The 20,500-nt window shown below is 39.8% G+C and overlaps 1 protein-coding gene across 4 annotated transcripts in view; it reads left to right on the top strand.

Annotated features, from left to right (window-relative positions):
• The window catches only part of epha7 (eph receptor A7), a 112,990-nt gene extending 104,396 nt beyond the window's left edge, over positions 1-8,594 (top strand). For 2 of the 4 annotated variants that reach the window (XM_079830448.1, XM_079830449.1), the window contains exons 15-17: positions 2,515-2,708; positions 5,313-5,468; positions 5,717-8,594. In XM_079830448.1, the coding sequence (XP_079686574.1) occupies positions 2,515-2,708; positions 5,313-5,468; positions 5,717-5,831 (465 nt within the window). In that variant the 3' untranslated portion in view covers positions 5,832-8,594. The remainder of the gene's footprint in view (positions 1-2,514; positions 2,709-5,312; positions 5,469-5,716) is intronic. The other 2 variants (XM_079830451.1, XM_079830450.1) reach the window with 1 other exon arrangement.
• The last annotated feature ends 11,906 nt before the right edge of the window (positions 8,595-20,500 follow it).

The raw sequence follows: 20,500 nt of genomic DNA, 5'->3' as shown, positions 1-20,500 counted from the left end.
GGGGGGGAAACGTAAATCTGGACAAGCCAAATCTATGTTTAGTTTAGTCTTCTCAGATTCAAATAATCCTATCAATTTAGGTGCGAGCTGTGAGCCCATGTTCTGTGCGATAATCGTATTTCCACATTGTTTTACTGGCGAATACATACACAGTGTAACGTTTTCCCACTTTTTTTGTTTTTGGGGTTTTTATATGCTGGGGTGCCAGACAGGGTTTCTGACAAGTTTCAAGTAAAAAAAACGTACAAAGGTCTTGTGTAGACTGCTTTGTTTTCCACACACTAGCTTGAGAGAAGCCTCTTTTACAGTACTAAGTAAAAACTGTAATATTTTGATATATTCACATATATAAAAAGTTATTTTAAATTGTAATAATATATTTTAACATGTCACTTATTCCTGCGATGGCAAAGCTGAATTTTTGGCATCATTACTCCAGTCGCATGATCCTTCAGAAATCATTCTAACATGCTGATTTGCTGTTAAAGAAACATTTCTGATTATTATAGTTTCTTAGCATGCTGAGTGTGTTGGACAACAAGTGGTTTTATTGCTTTATGGTCCCCTTCCATTCCTAAACCATGACATACGGTCTTGCTCAAAAGTTTGCACACCCCTTGCAGAATCTGTGAAAATGTGAATTTTAACAAAAGAAGAGGAATCATACAAAATACATGTTATTTTTTTATTTAAAACTGTCCTGAACAAGATATTTTACATAAAATATGTTTACATACAGTCCACAAGATAAAAAAAGCTCAATTTATAAAAATGACCCCATTCAAAAGTTTATGAACCCTTGATTGTAATAATGCGTGTTGTTACCTGATGATCCACGGCTGTGTGTGTGTGTGTGTGTGTGTGTGTGTGTGTCAGTCCCAGATGATCCATGGCTGAGTGTGTGTGTGTGTGTGTGTGTGTGTGTGTCAGTCCCTGATGATCCATGGCTGTGTGTGTGTGTGTGTGTGTGTGTGTGTGTGTGTGTGTGTGTGTGTGTGTGTGTGTGTGTGTGTGTGTGTGTGTGTGTGTGTGTGTGTGTGTGTGTGTGTGTGTGTGTGTGTGTGTGTGTGTGTGTGTGTGTGTGTGTGTGTGTGTGTGTGTGTCAGTCCCTGATGATCCATAGCTGTTTGTGTGTTTTGTGATGGTTGTTCTTGAGTCTCTTGTTTGTCCTGAGCAGTTCAACTGACCAACGTTCTTAAATTCTTCAGTTTTCCAGCACATTATGCATATTTGCAGCCTTTCCAGCAGTGACGGTATGATTTCGAGATCCATATTTTCACTCTGAGAACGATTGAGGGACTCAAACACAAATATAAAAAAAAAAGGTTTAAACATTTACTGATGCTCCAGAAGGAAACACAATGCATTAAGAGCCGGGGGTGAAAACTTTTGAACAGGATTAAGATATATCAAATATCAAAAATCTGAAATATAATTTTTTTTCATTTAGTACTGCTCTTCAGAAGTAACAGAAGATACTTACATGTTTCCCTTAAGACAAATTAAGTACAATTTACCTTGATATTCAAATTCAAAAAGTGTTCACCCCCGGATCTTAATGCGTCGCGTTTCCTTCTGGAGCATCAGTGAATGTTTCAACCTTTTTTAGTAGTTGTGTTTGAGTCCCTCAATCATCCTCCGAGTAAAAAGATGGATCTCAAAATCATAGTCACTGCTGGAAAGGCTTCAAATGTGCAGGAAAACTGAAGAATTTGAGGATTTTTTCTGAAGAACGTTGGTCAGTTGAACTGCTCAGGACAAACAAGAGACTCAAGAACAGCCTTCACAAAACACAACAAAAACAGAAGTGGATCATCCTGGGAAAGACACAGTATTAGGAATTGGGTCATTTTGAATGGGGTCATTTTTATAAATTCAGCTATTGTTTTGTTGTGTGGACTATATGTAAAGATATTTTATATAAAATATCTTATTCAGGACAGTACTAAATAAAAAATAACTGCACTTTGTCTGATCCCTCTTATTTTGTTAAAACTATTCTCATTTTCACAGATTCTTCAAGGGGTGTGTAAACTTTTGAGCACCACTGTATGCACAGACACCGCAGGCAACAACGTGTTCTTCCTTGGGTCAAACTGTAACTTTGTTTGCTAGTTAATTACATAGACTTGTGAAAGTATGGCTGTCACTGTTTTTAGTGTGCTTGCTTCATTCACGTCCAGTTGTAAAGGTGCCCTTTCCTTGTGCTCAGACACCCTCCAATAACCAGTGCAAGAATAATCACATCTGGTTAGCCTACTTTTCCTCTGTTGTAGTTTGTAATGCTGGAGGTAAAACCACAACAGATTTATCCAGCAAAGCGGCTGTTTACAGAGTCCTGATTAAAGGATGAGCAAGTGGAGAGAGGGATATAAGAGAGAGCTGGATGTGCAGGCAGGGCTTTGTGTACTTGATGCTAATAGCTAAGCTACTCGTTTTGATCTCAGTCTCTCAACCGCTTGGTTTTCTTTTGCACCTTTTCTGATTTTTCCATCTCTCATTCTGATCTTGCAGGTCATAAAGGCTATAGAGGAGGGATATCGTCTTCCCGCCCCCATGGACTGCCCTCCTGGCCTCCATCAGCTCATGTTGGACTGCTGGCAGAAAGACCGAGCCGACCGACCCAAATTCGACCAGATCGTTGGCATCTTGGACAAAATGATCCGCAACCCTAACACCTTAAAAACGCCGATGGGAACGTGTACGCGGTAAGGACGGCCATTCATTTTTTTTTTTTTTTTACTGCCGCCTTTATCTATCTCTGCTCAAAGGAAGCGATGCCATTCACAAACCAGCTTTGTTTTCACGATGGGTGGAAGTTGCGTGTTATGTTTTATACTCCTGAACCTCCCTGCAACGTCTTTCAGCCCTTTTATATGTTCGTGAATAAATTTGCGAACAATTGCACCTGTCCAGCATTTGATTTATCCGCTAGGACTTAATGATGAAAGATAAATCCCGGAGAATCAATAAAGCGAAACAGCCTCCATGCCTTTATGTTCGATAACAAGGACTGTAAATCAATTGTCATAATGACTGTTTGAAACTTTAAAGCCTTGTGGGAACTCCAGCCGCCAGTATGGTTTTAGTCAGAGGAAGTGTGTTTATAATCACAACTGTGTCTCACGTTGGAGATATGACCTTTAAAACTTTGCCCTTTATCATTCCTGTTACAAAGTAATGCAAAGCAACAGTTTGCTACAATGTGAATACAAACATCCATGTTATTTGGCATAATACTGCACTGTGAATGAGAGCTGATGGCTGAATATCATTGAGATTTCATTATACCAATACCAATAGATTTGCAGGAAAAAAAAGACTACTTAAATAAATATTAGCGGTGTGAATCTTCACTGGTCTCACGATTCAATTTGATTTGATATCACGATACATCATGATGCGTTGCATCCTTGATTTTCAATATTACTCCACATGGCTACATTTTCATCAAGGAATACAAGCAGTCAGATATATGAAGCTTTTTTATTTGATCTGCTCCAAGAAAATACACTTCCTGAATGTAGCAAACATCAAACACAACTTCAGTCTGAACACAGCATTTAGAACTATTAAACACTAGTAAAGACTAAAAAGGGCATGAAACCATCAAGAAGTGTACTTAACCCCTAGAAGTCTGAGCTCTTTTGGGGCCGCGGAAAAAGCACACACATGCTCGCACGCACACACACACATGCTCGCACACACATGCACATGCTAGCACACATGCTTGCACTCGCTCGCACACACACTCACACACATGCTTACACACATGCATACACACTTGCTCGCACACACTCTTGCTCATGCACACACGTACACACTCACGCACACGCTCACACACACACTTCCAAACTTGCACGCACACGTTCACACACTCGCAGGCATACACACACTCACACGCACACACTCGCAAGCACGTTCCCACACACACATGCTTTTCACACTCACACATGCTTTGCACACTCGTGCACATGCTTACACGCACACACACACGTGCATGCACATGCTAGCACACTTGCACACACATGCTCGCACACGCACATGCAAGCACACTTGCAAGCACACTTGCAAGCACACGCTCGCACATAAATGCTTGCACGCATTGGCACATACACACACACTTGACAACATGCGCACACACATGCTCGCACTCACACACTTGCTTATGCACGCACACACACACGCATGCACACTCGCACACACACACTCGCAAGCACGCTCCCACACACACATGCTTTGCACACTCACTCACGCTTTGTACACTCGTGCACGTGCTCGCACACAAACACACTTGCACACATGCTTGACAACATGTGCACACACATGCTCGCACCCACACACTTGCTCATGCACGCATGCACACACTCACACACACGCACACACTCGCTCACAAACACACACACGCACACACACGACAACATGCGCACACAAATGATCGCACCCACACACTTGCTCATGCACGCACACACACACGCACACACACACACACTTTCAAGCTTGCACGCACACGCTCACACACTCGCAGGCATACACACACTCGCACACACACACTCTCAAGCACGCTCCCACACACACATGCTTTGCACACTCAGACATGCTTTGCACACTCGCGCACAGACACTCGCATACAAGCTTGACAACATGCGCACACACTTGCTCATGCACGCACACACACGCATGCGCTCGCTCACACACTTGCAGGCATACACACACTCGCAAGCACGCTCCCACACACACATGCTTTGCACACTCACACACACTTTGCACACTCGCACACAAGCTTGACAACATGCGCACACACATGCTCGCACCCACACACTTGCTCATGCACACGCTCACACACATGCATGCACACGCTCACACACACTTGCAAGCTTGCACGCACACGCTCGCTCACACACTCGCAGGCATACACACACTCGCAAGCACGCTCCCACACACACATGCTTTGCACACTCTCACACGCTGTGCACTCTCGAGCACGCACTCGCACACACACACACACAGACTTGCACACGCATTCGCATACACACATTCACACACGCTGTGAATGTTAAATCAGTGGGTGCATTTTGTATGACTCACTTTTCTCACACTCACATTCGCATCGTGATGCATCATAGAAATGATTCCTTTCTACACCCCCAATGAATATGATGTTTCATGTTTTACGGATGTCATATACAGCAATGGTAGATCATGTACAGTCAAATATTCAGTGTCTCTCTCTTTCTCTCTACTGTAGCATATACCGAAATAATGTCTCTGTGCCTTTATAACACTCATATTTATCTCTTCCTTTTCCTCAGACCCATAAGCCCACTGCTTGACCAGAACACTCCAGATTTCACCTCTTTCCGATTGATCGGTGAGTGGTTGGAAGCTATCAAGATGGAGAGATACGTGGACAACTTCACAGCTGCGGGCTACAGCTCGCTCGAATCTGTCGTTAGAATGACTATCGAGTAAGAGCGCTTCACTATGATCTTCCCTACATAGAAATGCATGATCTTTTTAGGAGTAATTTCGGCCCTCAGCTCTCACTCACAATGCGATCCTGACATTGCGCGGAATTTTAATCAGATCTCTTTGACTCATCGTGATGTAGTTAATACGGGCTTTTCTCCGTTTCCTTTGGCTTTGGTAATGAAATACCTCTCAGGCGCTTCATGCTCCATTGCTGTGATTTATGAACGTTGTGTTTCTGCTTTAGGGATGTAATGAGTTTGGGAATCTCCTTGGTGGGCCATCAGAAGAAGATCATGAGCAGTATACAGACTATGAGAGCCCAGATGCTGCATCTTCACGGGACGGGTGTTCAAGTGTGATGGACGTCCGAAGCCCTTCCCCGGTCGGATGAACCAGAACTCTCCAGAAAACACCGTAAAGTGTGCGACACGGCAAAAAATCTGACAAAATCAATCAACAACAAAGAAAAAAAAACTAACGTTCCGCACCCTTCCGGTGAGATTAACCTTCCAGAACTGGCAGAACAGAATCATTCCTTTGTTATTGGCGAAGGATTTTGGCGCAGGTGCTGGAAACCAAGAGACGGAGAGACATGCGAGAGAGAGAGAGAGAGAATCCTACACGGACACTGACCTCTGGATGCTCTGAAGAACTCTTCACGTCATTGAGTTGGAGCGTTCGAGAGGGTTTTTATGCTTTGTACGGACTGTCTTTATCGGTTTGCCCATAGTTGCTATAGATTTCACTGGTTTCTTTTTTTCAACTAAGCAAATCCAGTTCATAAGGAGTGAATTTGGAGAGATTTCTTTTTCTTTGGTTTGTAATATCCACACTGAGACAATGTGGTGCGTTACTCTTCTACTCGATTGATTTGTGCTAGCTTGTTTTCTGGGATTGTGTTACGGAACTGACAACAGGGTAAAATGTCTCATCTGGAGGAAAAAGAGACAGAACCAGAGGCTGAAAGTAGACAAGAGGAGGTTTGTCTTCTCCAGCCAGCACTATTACATGAAGCTCTCTGCAGACTGAAGCATTGGCAGAGAGACGGGACGACCTGCCCTTTTATAATCCAGCAAAGATATCCCACCGCTTGGTTACGTGAAGCTCCTGAGGATGGCCGGTTGGGTTTTAGAACAGCCCGAGGTATATTTTATGATCCATATGTGAATTAGTACAAAGAGAATTGGCGATGGAGTTTTTTGTTTTTTTTTATGTACGAACAACTATTACGGTGGCAATATTCTTTATAAGTTTATATTTACCACATGAATGGATTTATCAGTGCTGTTGTTGAATGTGTCCTTTTTAATATTGATATTATTTACCATGAATACACGTTTCCATAAAGAAACACAAAAACGGGAGAAGAAAAAAAAAAAAGTTAGGCTATTTTAATTTAGAAACATTTCCGTTTAGTATCAGTTCCCCAGCGGGCGACTGACTTTAAAAATCATACAGTGTTGTGGTGTGAAGGAGTAATACTGCCTTAAAACAAGTCAACTATTGCTCTTATTTTAGATTCTTAGATTCTTTGTGAGATCACGGCTTAAGTTGGGGAGAGACCGACAAATATGAGCAATAATTTGAGGTGCTGTAAAGACTTTTACTCACATACTGCTTGGCAGTACTGTGACATCTGATCAAAGAGAGTTGTTGGATTTCTATACGAGCATCTCTTCAGCTAGTGTTTCTTCCACCTTTTTGTTGTGCCGAGCTCAAAGATGATGCTTACGCTAAACTTTTTAGTGCCATAACAGCCTTTCGCTCTCAACTGAATGTTTCGTTGACAATTAAATGTTACGCGTTTTAGTGTTAAATACTTTAAGGAGTACTATAGACCTTTTTAGGCTTGATTTCTTGGGCTGCCATAAAACTCGACTTGTATGTTTTTTTATTTTGTGACACATTTCAAACACACAAAACATTTGCATTATTTCGGGGAGCCAATGCCATTTTAACCAACAGCCGTGCCAACATGCGGCATTTCTCTCGAGTGGAAAGACAGCGAAGACGGAGCCGGCGTCACCGGAGGATTTAGCCGCTTCTGTGACTGTGCCGGGTCTCCATTGTGAACCCAGATGGTTTGTGTGTGTGTGCGCGGATCATATCGTGCCCTGGTTTGAGGCCCATCTCCGATCCGCTATCCTTCCATCTCGCTAACCTCAGCATTGAGCCCACGCCAGGCCTTTGAATTGAATGCGAGCGGAAAGGCTCTCGGTCAGCACAAACCTCCTGAGCTTCGGCAGTAGCTGCAGTCACTCTGATCTCACACTCCGGCCTCCCGGGGGCCCCTCGCAGTCCCTCACCCTCTCCGTTTGGATCCGGGGCCCCTGTAGAGACAGCAATTTGAGCCAATTTGAGATTAACGCCTGGATTCAATCAATCCCGCATTGAGGCCACCGTACGGGTCAATGTCAAATCTGTCCATTTTTCTCCTTTTCGGCTTTGTGCCGTTTCGAACTTTTCTGGTTTGATAGTAGCCGAGACTGTGGATTGATTGAGTTCACGGTGCAGCAGGGTATTAAAGACTTCTAGAAAGACGGTCAAGAGCCCATCTAGACAAAAGTGAAGTGGAATATTCCAAAGAGTTCAGCACTGTTGATTGTGTCAGAGTAATCACAAACCAGAGGGCGATTTGTATATGTTCCAGCTGTAAAACTTGTATATTTTATTTATAATTGTCGTTTCTTTTCTTTATTTTTCACTCTCAAGTACTCTGTAGTGAGCTCATTGAAAATGCACTATATTTTTCTATCTCACACGCAAGCTGATTATCGTCACCCTCACACTCTTTCAGTTGTACATAATTTCTCATTTAGGACCAAAGAGAGCTAATAGGTTTCCATTTTTAGAAGATTTTTGTCTTTTTTTTCTCTTTTAGGTTGGAAAAAAATGTACAGTACAAATGAATTGTCGATTTTATTATTTATTTTTTTTGTGATAAGAGTATGGAGAGTATTCATTGGTCAAAAAAAGTATTTTCCCCAGCTGAAGAACTGTATGATCATCTATCTAGACGATTTCTTGTTACATAGACCATTTTGTCTTTTTTTTTTTTTTTTGCTTTGTAACCTTTGTAATAGACTGTACATATATTTTTGGAAATATAATGCAATCTCTATAGTGGTGTCTGTGCCTTCAATTTCTGTTTTTCTCAATTAGGAGGATGATTTATGTGGTTATGCGCCATTCTGAATTGTATCGAGAATGCATTTGCCATTCAAATTCAGGAATTCAATTTAAATTGAAGGAAAGTCCCTTTTAAAGGAAAAGCCGTTCACTCAGTGGCCATATTTGCAATGCCTCCGGGCAGATATTCAGGCATGCAAGACTAGCTCCTGTCTGCTTGCATGGGGAAACACTGAAATCTCCAAAACTGCTTTGCCAAACTCACACTTATTGAACATATTTCCACATTATAATCAACACATTTAATCAACATATTACAAATCAGTTGTTTCGGTCACACTTTAGTTTAAGGTCCAGTTCTCACTATTAACTAAATATTAATTATGGCTTTTGCCTCAATAAACTCCTAATTACAGCTTATTAATATTTAGTAAGGTAGTTGGTAAGTGTAGGTATGGGGTAGGATTAGGGTTGTAGAATAAGACATTAATTATGTCCTTTATAAGTACTAATGCTAATGCACTCTAATAAGCAACTAGTTCATAAAGTGAGAATTGGACACTGAACTAAAGTGTTCCTGTTGTTTCTTACATCTTGCACTGATTGTTTGAGAACTGTTGTCATGAGAAATCGAGTCCCCCTGGGAATCGGGTCTCCTTTAGGACACCAAGTGATCTGTTTGGTTCAACTGACTTTTAATGGGTAGTGTTTTTAGTGCCTGATTACAATTCCTGTAAAATCTCGTTATGATTAATATAGTTTAAAATGTGTTATAATGACCATTAATGTTTTTTAAATGACATGGTTCATATACTAAATAACTGACGCTATAGGTTGTGAAATCAAGCATTTCTCGTTCTCACTGTTTTTTTTTTTGTTAGCTTACATACTAGCATAGCATACAGCTACCCGATTAGCCTGCTAGCTTAGCTTATACACCATGCATTTGAACTTCCCTTACATATGTGTTAAATGTCCAAATTATTTGTCATTTTTTTTATTATTATTATTACCTGGTCATCTAATGAAAGAATTGACATTATAGGTATGTCACAGTATATAGTATTTTATGTATTATTTACATTCTACATATTACGTATATTACAGACTGTCCTCCAAAAAACCCAGACTTTATAGGTTGTTTTTCAAGCACCTTATCACAACCTTTATTTACGTTTTAAAGTCATGCGCGCTCTAGCTGGCGTAAAAATAATAAAAAAAGTGTCGTGTTACGTCTGTCGTCATGAAATGGCATATGACTGTCGTTACCAATCAAAATGCATGTTTATTTCAATGCAATGTGTGGACTTTTTACCACCATCAAATAATTTTTCTAAACAACTACACCAACCCCACCCCTAAACCTACCCAGTGATTTATAGTGCATGAGCACATGCACTCCCTGGAATCGAACCCACGTTTGCATGATCACATGATGTTGTATTTTGCTCTATCAATTGAGCTTCGCAAAACCCAAAATATGGCGCAAATAAAAGGAAACAAAGCATTCAAATGAAAGTGTCCTTTGTCGATTGGGGCGCAACTTTAGTAAATGCTCCTGCACTCTAAAAAAACAATTGGGTTGTTTTAACCCAGCGATTGGGTTGTTTTAAGTAAACATTTACCCCAACCGCTGGGTTAAAGCGACCCATTCACTGGGTTAAAACAACCCAATTGCATTTTTTTGAGTGTATGGGTCGTATTTCAGGGAAGTGACAAACAACCTATAGGCGTATTGGTTGGAGGATATGTTGGTATATTACGATGCAATGATGTATTATTAATAGTATTATGTTTATCAAGTGTAACGACTTACCTTATATTAGGCATGTTTTATTGCTTCCAATATAGTTCCCAATTACATGTTTCAAATGAAGGACATTTGTGTGTCCTTTTGATCAGGCATTACCGCCTAGGTCCTAAAGGAGATCTGGGGGGACATGGGCTGAATCCGAAATCGCCCCCTATACCCTTAAATAGGGCACTATTTGAGGGGATAGCCAGTTGTAGTGGTGTCCGAAACCATAGTGGACGTTATTGAGTGCACTCATTCTACAATGCACCGGAATAACGAGTGTACACACAGCGGCTGTCCGAATTCACTCGGTTGTTTTCATTCACTCCTTCAAGTGAACTGCATTAGTGGACTAAAGTAGGGAATAGTGAATGAGGGCTTAGAGGGTGATTTCGGATTTCGGAGCTTTAAACAGCAGCTGCAGTGATGTCAAGACGTTACAAATTTCCGATTGGCTCTTATATTTAGAAGGTGGGACTTATTCCTCCATATTGCACTTTCTCCCATTTATAGTGAACCATCTTGGTATACTGTACATACATTCTTTAATTAAGGTTGCAATCTGGATACCTAATTGCAATTAAAAAATGTAATGTGAGTTTGTAGATAAATTAATTACAATTTTAACTCTCTCTTTCATTCCAATTGAGCTTCCTGTGGGCCATGGCCAATTCAAATTCACTCTTGAAAGGAAGGTGATTCTTCAATTCTGAATTTTGCACAGCCCTGGTGATACTGTAACTTTTGTTTACCAATCGGCTACTTGTGCGACATATGCACGGGGAGAACGTGAGCCGGTAAGGTTCCCTGCTAAAGCTCTTTGACTTGAATATTAACATTATGTATTGACAAGACAGAGAGCGAGAGGAAGAGAGGGTGGGAGATTTGTTTGATGACCCCGCTCATGACAGGATCCTGGATAGTGTCATTAAAAAGACATTATCCAAAGCCTCCGACATGGGAAAATTAAGCCACAGCCCCTTTGGGAGTTAAACAAAGAGGCCCTAATGGATTTATAAAGATTATATATCTCTGCATATTCTCTGATATTTATTTTATTAACTCAGGGGGGATCTTAACCTCATCGTGTCTCAAAAGCTGTATATATGGATACTAAACGACTCTGGCAGAAGTTCATAGGCTCTCAGCAGAGGGAGGACGAGCCGAGCTGTTTCTCTGATGACAACACATTCCTAATCCCTGCTAATCTTGCTTCCATCAAGAACTACCAGGCTGTTTTGCTCTTTTGATGTAAACACAACAGTGCAACTGATTCCATGGCATTTCCAGTTTAGTGTTCATTCCAGTTCCACTTCCGAAGAACAAAACGAAAGGGATCAAGATTCTGCAAACGACAAGCTTTTCGCAAGAAACACAGCAGGACGTCAAGGAAAAAATGGAAAACAGTTGCGTGATAATCTTAAACTTCAATAATCAAATCATTCTCATGCAATTTACCTTAAATTAAACCCTTGATAATCATACAGTATCATTCCACAAGATAAAATAGCCTGGTAAATACTTTATCCACCCATTTCTCTCTCTGAATGATTATGGCCCGCTCATTTAGGCTAGATAACTAATGTAGACATCACTCTGTTTATTAGATTATTCCTGGAACTCTATGTACATCTGCACATAATAAACAACTACATTTGCCGCAAGAGAGAGACTATTTTTGATAGCAAGTTGAGTGAGAGCCAAATCGAGATGTTGCCCAGCTGTTGTTTTAAGCCGGACGTTGTTTGTGTGTTCTGTCTAATTTCACGTTCTCCAAAGTCCACCACAGTCTGTCTCAAGTTTCTTTGTCCTGCACACTAATAGACTATGCTTGCACAGTTTTTCTGGAAATTAACGCAGCTCTGTAAAGTCGGCCAGAGTTTGAAATAACAATGAATTATTTATTTTTAAATCTTTAATAAAATAAGTCAGCAAATTAAATTGATGCTATAAAACCAGTCCTTGATTCTGATTGGTCAATAGTTGTTTTATTGACGATAAAACACGGCTATGACCGCTTCACCCAACGGCTTTGTGTTGCACCAACACCCTTAGCAACCACCCTTAGCAACGTAAACATAATGTTTGTTCTCATTGATATTGTTCATTGAAGCTTGTATTATGTAGAGAGAGAGATCGAGTGTATTACCTGCATTTAGATATGCATTTTCCTTCAGGTCAGTCCTATGTTTATAGTAAAAGAATCAGTTTGAATGTCCACTAAGATACCTTGTGCTTTTAACACAGTTATCTGTGTCCTGAAGAGTGACAGTGACATCGCTCATTTGTCAGTTTTTGCTTGTTCCGTGTTCACAACAAGTTTCAGTCCTTTCAATATAAAAGTCTTCGACTCACTCATAAAGACAGTGCTTGCCACCATCTAATAACGTAATAATTTAACTTCTGTTGCTGTTCACGGTCAGGGACTATTTTTTTCCAGCGGAATTAAGTCTTTTAGTGATTTTAATTCATGAAAGTTGCATTTATACATATATTTTTTTCTTTAATATTACATGTATTGTGTGGTACTTTTTTGCTTGCTTATACCATGGTCTGTCTAAATTCTCGATTCTGATTGGCTGTAAGGTGTGCAATACAACCGTTTAATGCACAAGTAGTTCCAAGTCAGTTTAATCACTGTTCTGTATTAATGCGCTGTTTTCATTGAAGTGCACATTCACGTCACTTGCACAGAGAGAGCCGAGATCGAGCTGCGCACACACACAAACATTCAGGAGACGCTTATCAACGCTGCCCCGTGACTTTTAGTAATAAAATAGCTTCGCTACTGAATCGCAACATTACATTTCTCAGCAGCGAGGGAGTTACATCGCTTTTTTGAAGTAATTAAAAACTCGGCTTTATTGTTAATGGAGATGAAGACGCTGAACAGACGCAGGTAGGCTACGCATCTCTCTCTCTCTCTCTCTCTCTCTCTCCTCCTCTCGATAATTAATTTAAATAAATTATATAATTCATTCATTCAAATAATCTCATGCACTACTTTATCTCAATGTCTGATGCAAAGCGGGCAGAATGCTATCTAACGAGCCATAACTGACAAAAATAACCATCAGTTTTGCGCTGCAAACATAAATAAATATATATATATATATATATATATATATATATATATATATATATATATATATATATATATAAACATACAAATTTAGAATTAAAGGCATAGTTCACCAAAAATTTTTAATTAGCCCTACTTACCCCCAAGTTATCCTAGGTGTATATGACATTCTTCTTTCAGACGGATAAAATCGGAGTTATATTACAAAAGTCCAGGCTAATCCAAGCATTAGAATTGGATTCATAGTTGCTCTGTTTTTGAAGTCCATAAAAAGTGCATCTGTCCATCAAATAACGTGCTCCACGCGACTCCGGGGTGTTAATAAAGGCCTTCTGAAGCGAATCGACGCGTTTGTGTAAGAAAAATATCCATATTTAAAACTTTATAAAGTAAACTTTCGGCCGACCGCCTTCTCTATTCAATATATGGAAAAATTGTTGAAAGTTCCCCTGCCGATCGAAAGACTAACGCGACCAGGTCCGCTCGTCATGACGTCACATACACATCTTGAGTTTCACTTTCAACATTCAACACTTTTCCACGGAAGGCGGTCGGTCGAAAGTTTACTTGATAAAGTTTGAAATAGGAATATTTTTCTTACACAAACGCATCGATTCGCTTCAGAAGGCCTTTATTTACACCCCAGAGCTGCGTGGAGCACGTTATTTGATGGACAGATGTATTTTTTATGGACTTCAAAAATAGAGCAACTATGAATCAAATTCTAATGGTTGGATTAGCCTGGACTTTTGTAATATAACTCCGATTTTATTAGTCTGAAAGAAGAATGTCATATACACCTAGGATGACTTGGGGGTGAGTAAATTATGGGCTAATTTTCATTTTTGGGTGAATTATCCTTTTAATATGACTGAATATTTATTAATTGCCTGAATTATTGGAAATGCCTTTTCCTTAAAGGGGTGGTTGATTGCCCCTTTTTACAAGATGTAAAATAAGTCACTGATGTCCCCAGAGTGTGTATGTGAAGTTTTAGCTCAATATACCACACAGATCATGTTTTATAATATGTTAAAACCGTCACTTTTTGAGGGTGAGCAAAACCGTTTTTGTGTGTCCCTTTAAATGCAAATGAGCTGCTGCTCATGGGGCGGAGCTTCAAGACCTTGCTAGCATCTCTGATGACCTCATGCAGACACGCAATGAAACTGTTCAGCCTTTTATGTTCAATGGACAATGATGAAGAGACTCAATAAGAAGAGACAACATGTAGAATGAGACAGGACGTTTCTGAATGGTTAGTTGATGAATTTATGTAGCTGATGTGGAGTTAAATATCTTCCAAGTCACTGATTAGCATGTTCTGTCACAATAATCTCACCCCCTTTGTTGTGTGTTCTCTGGGGCAGGTTTGTTGTAGTCCTTAAAAAGCGCTTTCTGTAAAAGAAAATATCTCCTTTTGCTTTGACCTTTGAGCGTTGTAACCTTGCAGATGTTGTTTATGCTCAAACAGCAACATTACACACTAGCTAAAGTTAAAAAAAGGTGAAATCATAATCAACCATCCCTTTAACACATTTTAGAGCTCAGATTGAAATTGAAAAAAACTTTATTGTCCCTGATAGGGAAATTTGAAGTGGACTCCAAATTTTCAGAGTTTAGTCTTTGTTTTCTTTTCCTCCTATCAGTATGGTGAAAATTTTGCCAGGTGCCTAACCGATGCACTTTACCAGGGACTGAACACTCATCCGTGTCATATTCCCTCACACACATCAAACACCACAGTCCGTGTTTTCCACAGATTGTCTTGGTGTGTTTCTGTCTATATGCAATATTCTAGTGGCCTGGCATCTATATAAAGGCAAAAGGAGAGGAGAAACATTAGCCACTGCTTACTGTGCTGGAGCGCAGACATGTGTGTTTGACATTAATGAACGAGGGAGCTGTCTTAAAGCGTTCATTCTGTCAGGTGTACAAGCGCTACATGACTTGAACGCATTCAGGTGTCAGCTTCCACTAATGAAAACAGCTCAGCGTGAAACCTGCTCAAAGTTTCCCAAGAGATTCAATCCAACTCGCTCTACAACACAACACTAAGACATTGAGGCCTGGTTTCACAGACAGGGCTTAGATTAAGCCAGGATTACGCCTTATTTCAATTAGGACATTTAAGTCGCTTTTATAAAGCGTGCCCTAGACAAAAAACATGACTGATGTGCATCTTGAGATAAAACAATGGCACTGATATATTTTAAAATTACGTTAAAACAACTCAAACATGCAATTTTAGTCTGGGACTAGACTTACGCCTGGTCTGTGAAACCGTAGGTGAAAGTTATCAGGCCAATCTGGTAAAAATACTCAGTTTCAATAGTGTAGCCCAGGGTTATTATCGTTAAAGGTGCACTATGTAACATTTTTTCAGTAAAATATCCCAAAACCACTAGGCCAGTGTTATATATTTTGTTCAGTTGAGTACTTACAATATCCCAAATGTTTCCAACTATTTGTAAATCGTAAGAAATTTGCTATTTTAACCGAGGAACCGGGACGTGTGAGGGAGTCGCCTGTCGATGACATCATATCTGCGTTACCATCGGTTTCCGGTTTTATTTTGCAGAAACGCTTTACTCTCACTGCATTGTGAACATGTGTCATAGCAGCCGCAGAGAGAACGCACAGAGTAGCGTCATAACATCATTTTCAACACACTCATATGTGTCTAATATGATAAACAGAGCTGCGTTACCTCATACTCATGACCGGAAAAGCGGAAGTGGTGCCATAATAAAAGTCCCGCTGCTCGTGAGGCGTGTTTCGTTCATCTTATTAACAATCGCTCCAGCGGTTCCTCAGCTCCACAACACTCGGTCCTGCTCTGCTTCAGACTACAGTAACGTTAATAATCACATCCATGAACATGATTTCTGCCCGAGTCCTATCCCGATTATTTTCCACCGGCTGTGAGGTGAAGACCACATGTCCCAAGAGTCTGCGCTCAAACGTGGCGTAATCAAACTACGCCTTTGTTTTGAACAGGCGACCTCTAGCGGACGGAAAAGTTACATAGTGCAGCTTTAACTAAAACCATAAAAACTAACGTTTAATAAAAACCTATATAGACATATTAAAAGCACACAACACAAATAATAAAACCTTAAAATGAATATAAAATAGTGTAATTCAAAACATTACTACAAACTAGTATATCACTGAAATTACACTGCCACAAGATGTCAACAATATGCGTGTATATAGTCAATATTATAATGCTTTCAGCTGAGCTTTACTTTGAACATAAAATATTATTTTAATGTGATGCTAGTGTTATCGCATCCAGCTACACTAATACAGTCTGATATATGTGTGTATGTATTGTGTGTGTGTTTTGTCTGTTCTTCCTTTATTATTTTCCCCCTTTTTAATATACTCATTCCTCGCTGGTTATACAATACCCATGAGAACGTGATGTACCGTATAATTGGAAAGGTGCAGAAAAGTTTCTGGGTAGTAATTACGGTCCCCATGCACTGTGATGCAATAATGATAGCCGAGCGCTTTCTTTGCCGGGGGATCCAGCGTGCCTGTTATAATAACATTAATAATCAGCCATTCATATCAACATGGTGAAAAGGAGACATCTTCCCCCCCCCCGGTCACACGCTGACCGATGCCACTCGGCTCAAGATCACCGGCATCTCCATTTCCGATGCAAATGTATTGTGGAATTCAAAGTCAATATTATGGCTTTTGCTCTTTTATATCAAGTTTAGTGGCGAATGGAGAGCGATAGCGTGACTGGGCTCAGGGATATTGTATTGTTTATTAAAAGCCTTTTAGATGCTCTTATCGTATCGCTGCTACACCTAAAGGCAATTTCAGTCTGAGCGCTTTCACTGCCATGGATCTGCACATTTCCTCTTTTTTTTTTTTTTTACGGCCGGGCTCATGGCACCTTATGGCATTAAGTATTTAAAGGAGCCAGTAAAATATGTGTCCCCTCTCTGCCATCCTCTCCCATCTCCTGAGCAGATGATCAATTTCACAGGCTGGCTGATGCCTCCTCTGATGGATCTGGCAGATATGATGGTTTCCTCAAAGGCACACGGGACCGGGATGAGTAATAGGGGTGCCGCCAATAGCCGGCCTGTGGCACGGACAGCTCGCATTTGGAAGGACAGAGATTTCATTTATGATGGTGAAATGACTGCAGGTGTGGATGGAGCTGCCACAGCCGTGGCCACGGCGCTTACAGCATCTGAGGCTTGAAGAGATTTCAAAGGTCAGCAAGATAAATGGATTAGCATTGTATTTCCAGAACCGAGGAACAAAACAGACCCTTATGAATTTTAGACTTATTTTAATTTGAAAATATTGCTATATTTTCACCCTCTCCTTTATACTGTACCACATTGTTATTGTGTGATAGAAAATTAGAGTAAGGGAGGCGGTTATAGCCGATGGAGTCACTCCATCAGTTTAACCAATCAGAAATGAGCTCCAGAGGTGAAGATCATTTAGACACCACCCTCCTGAGATGACGTTTTGCAGAAAGAGACAAAAAGAAGTACAAAAAATACAAAGTAAAAACTAAAAACCTCTACACATAAATAAATAAAATGTATTATTATTAATAATAATAATACTTTTAAATGTTTTTCCTATACCTTTATTTTGAAATCATAATTTAAAGGTGCACTATGTAAAATTTTTCCGTAAAATATCCAAAAACCACTAGGCCACTGTTATATATTTTGTTCAGTTGAGTACTTACAATATCCCAAATGTTTCCAACTGTTTGTACATCGTGAGAAATTTGCTATTTTTTGCTATTTTTTTGCAATTTTTTGCCTGTCAATGGCGTCATATCTGCGTTACTCTCGGTTTTATTTTGCAGAAACGCTTTACTCTCACTACAGTGTGAACATGTGTCATAGCAGCCGCCGAGAGAACGCACAGAGTAGCGTCATAATATCATTTTCAACACACTCAGATGTGTCTAATATGATAAACAGAGCTGCGTTACCTCATACTCATGACCGGAAAAGCGGAAGTGGCGGCTGCAATTGTGGCATAATAAAAGTCCCGCTCGCGAGGCGCGTCTTGAGTCCATCTTATTAACAATCGCTCCAGCGGTTCTTCAGCTCCACAACACTCGGTCCTGCTCTGCTTCATACTACAGTAACGTTAATAATCGCATCTATGAACATGATTTCTGCCCGAGTCCTGTCCCGATTCTTTTCCACCGGCTGTGAGGTGAAGACCACATGTCCCAAGATTCTGCGCTAAAACTTGGCATCATTAAACTACGCCTTTGTTTTGAATAGGCAACCTCTAGCGGATGGACACGTTACATAGTGCACCTTTAATGAATTTATGGGGATGGTATAATATTTAATTAAAATTAAACAATACATTCAGTAAATTTGACCACAATATAAAAATACACAAAACTCAAAACACCCATGTGTTATAACCCACCTCAGCATTTTTAGTACATTCATTTACAATGTTTAGGGATACATATTCCCGGGTTTTTTTTAAGTTATAGTGATACGATTTCTAAACTGAAGCAAATAAGGGTACGTTTACACAACAATTATGTACTAAAAATGAAAAAGTTTTTCGCATAGACGACAACGTTTTGAAAACCGATCCCCGTTCACACAGATCTGTGAAAACGTCAAAAAAATGCTGTGCTATGCATGCCAGGCCAGTAGTTGGTATGCCTTTGTAAAGAAACCATGTGCCTATAGACAGAACACATAATACGCATTTGTATGACGTCACCGTTTTCACACATTTGCGTTTTTGCAGTTTAAGTGGAGACAATAACTTGTTGTCGGGTCAATGAATGGCCAAAATGCATAAAAAGTTTTCAATTTTTTTAGTAAACAGTGTCATGTAAAACATCCCTATGTAAATATTAGATCAAGTTTGAGATATATAGCATTACACTTATAGGCATTTAAAGTCCACCATGTAGTCAATAATTGTTTAAATATGGATATTTTTCTTACACAAACGCATCGATTCGCTTCAGAAGGCCTTTATTAACACCCCAGAGCTGCGTGGAGCACGTTATTTGACGGGTATGTATTTTTATGGACTTCAAAAACAGAGCAACTATAAATCCAATTCTAATGCTTGGATTAGTCTAGACTTTTGTAATATAACTCCGATTTTATTCGTCTGAAAGAAGAATGTCATATACACCTAGGATGACTTGAGGGTGAGTAAATTATGGGCTATTTTTCATTTTTGGGTGAACTATCCCTTTAAAACTCATCTTTGATCACCAAAAGGACATATTTAAAAGTGAATATGCAAATGAGCCCCGCCTCCACTCACTCACACCAGCTCAGAGACAAACTCGCTCAACTTTACTCAAGTTACTGTAGTAAACGCTGCACAAAGGTATCGCTCTTTACAACGTCGGACACATAACGGTAATTAATATGATTAGCCTTTAGCTCGACTACGTTATCAAACAGCTAATAATGTGTTGCTAATGTTACACAAACCATGTTCCTGTTCTCAGTCTGCCTTCTAAAAATCAGCATCCTTAGAAACGCTTTGAACAACTCAGAACGTCAGTGGAGAAAGGCATATACTGAAGTTCATCATAATATTGTAATATACAGTACATAATGCAACTTCTATATTGCTAAATTAACCCAATTTTTTTTCTTGAGACTGCCCTGCTTCACAGCAGTTAATGATATGCTAAAGCCCGCCCACATGTTGACGTGATTGGTTACAAGGTAATTTGTACCATCAGAAACAGTTTTTGTTTCACTGCAGTTTTAAGGAGAAAATACTCATCAATGGTGCTGACTTATGAATTTTCACATGGTTTGTCTGAAAGCATATTAAAAACACCACATAGACATATAAACAATATTAAAAACTTGATTTTCACCACATGGGGTCTTTAAACTGAATGATAATAAAAAGATGCAATTTGCATAAATACAAAATTAATATTAAAAGAAAAAACATTTAATATCACATTAAATGAAGTGTGTTTCATTTATTTATTTTTAAACAATATGGCATTG

This window comes from Gobio gobio (genome assembly GCF_949357685.1).
Source record: "Gobio gobio genome assembly, chromosome: 12".
NCBI lineage: Eukaryota > Metazoa > Chordata > Actinopteri > Cypriniformes > Gobionidae > Gobio > Gobio gobio.
Note: the sequence above shows the minus strand (reverse complement) of the source record. Positions and strands in the feature narration are given on the sequence as shown.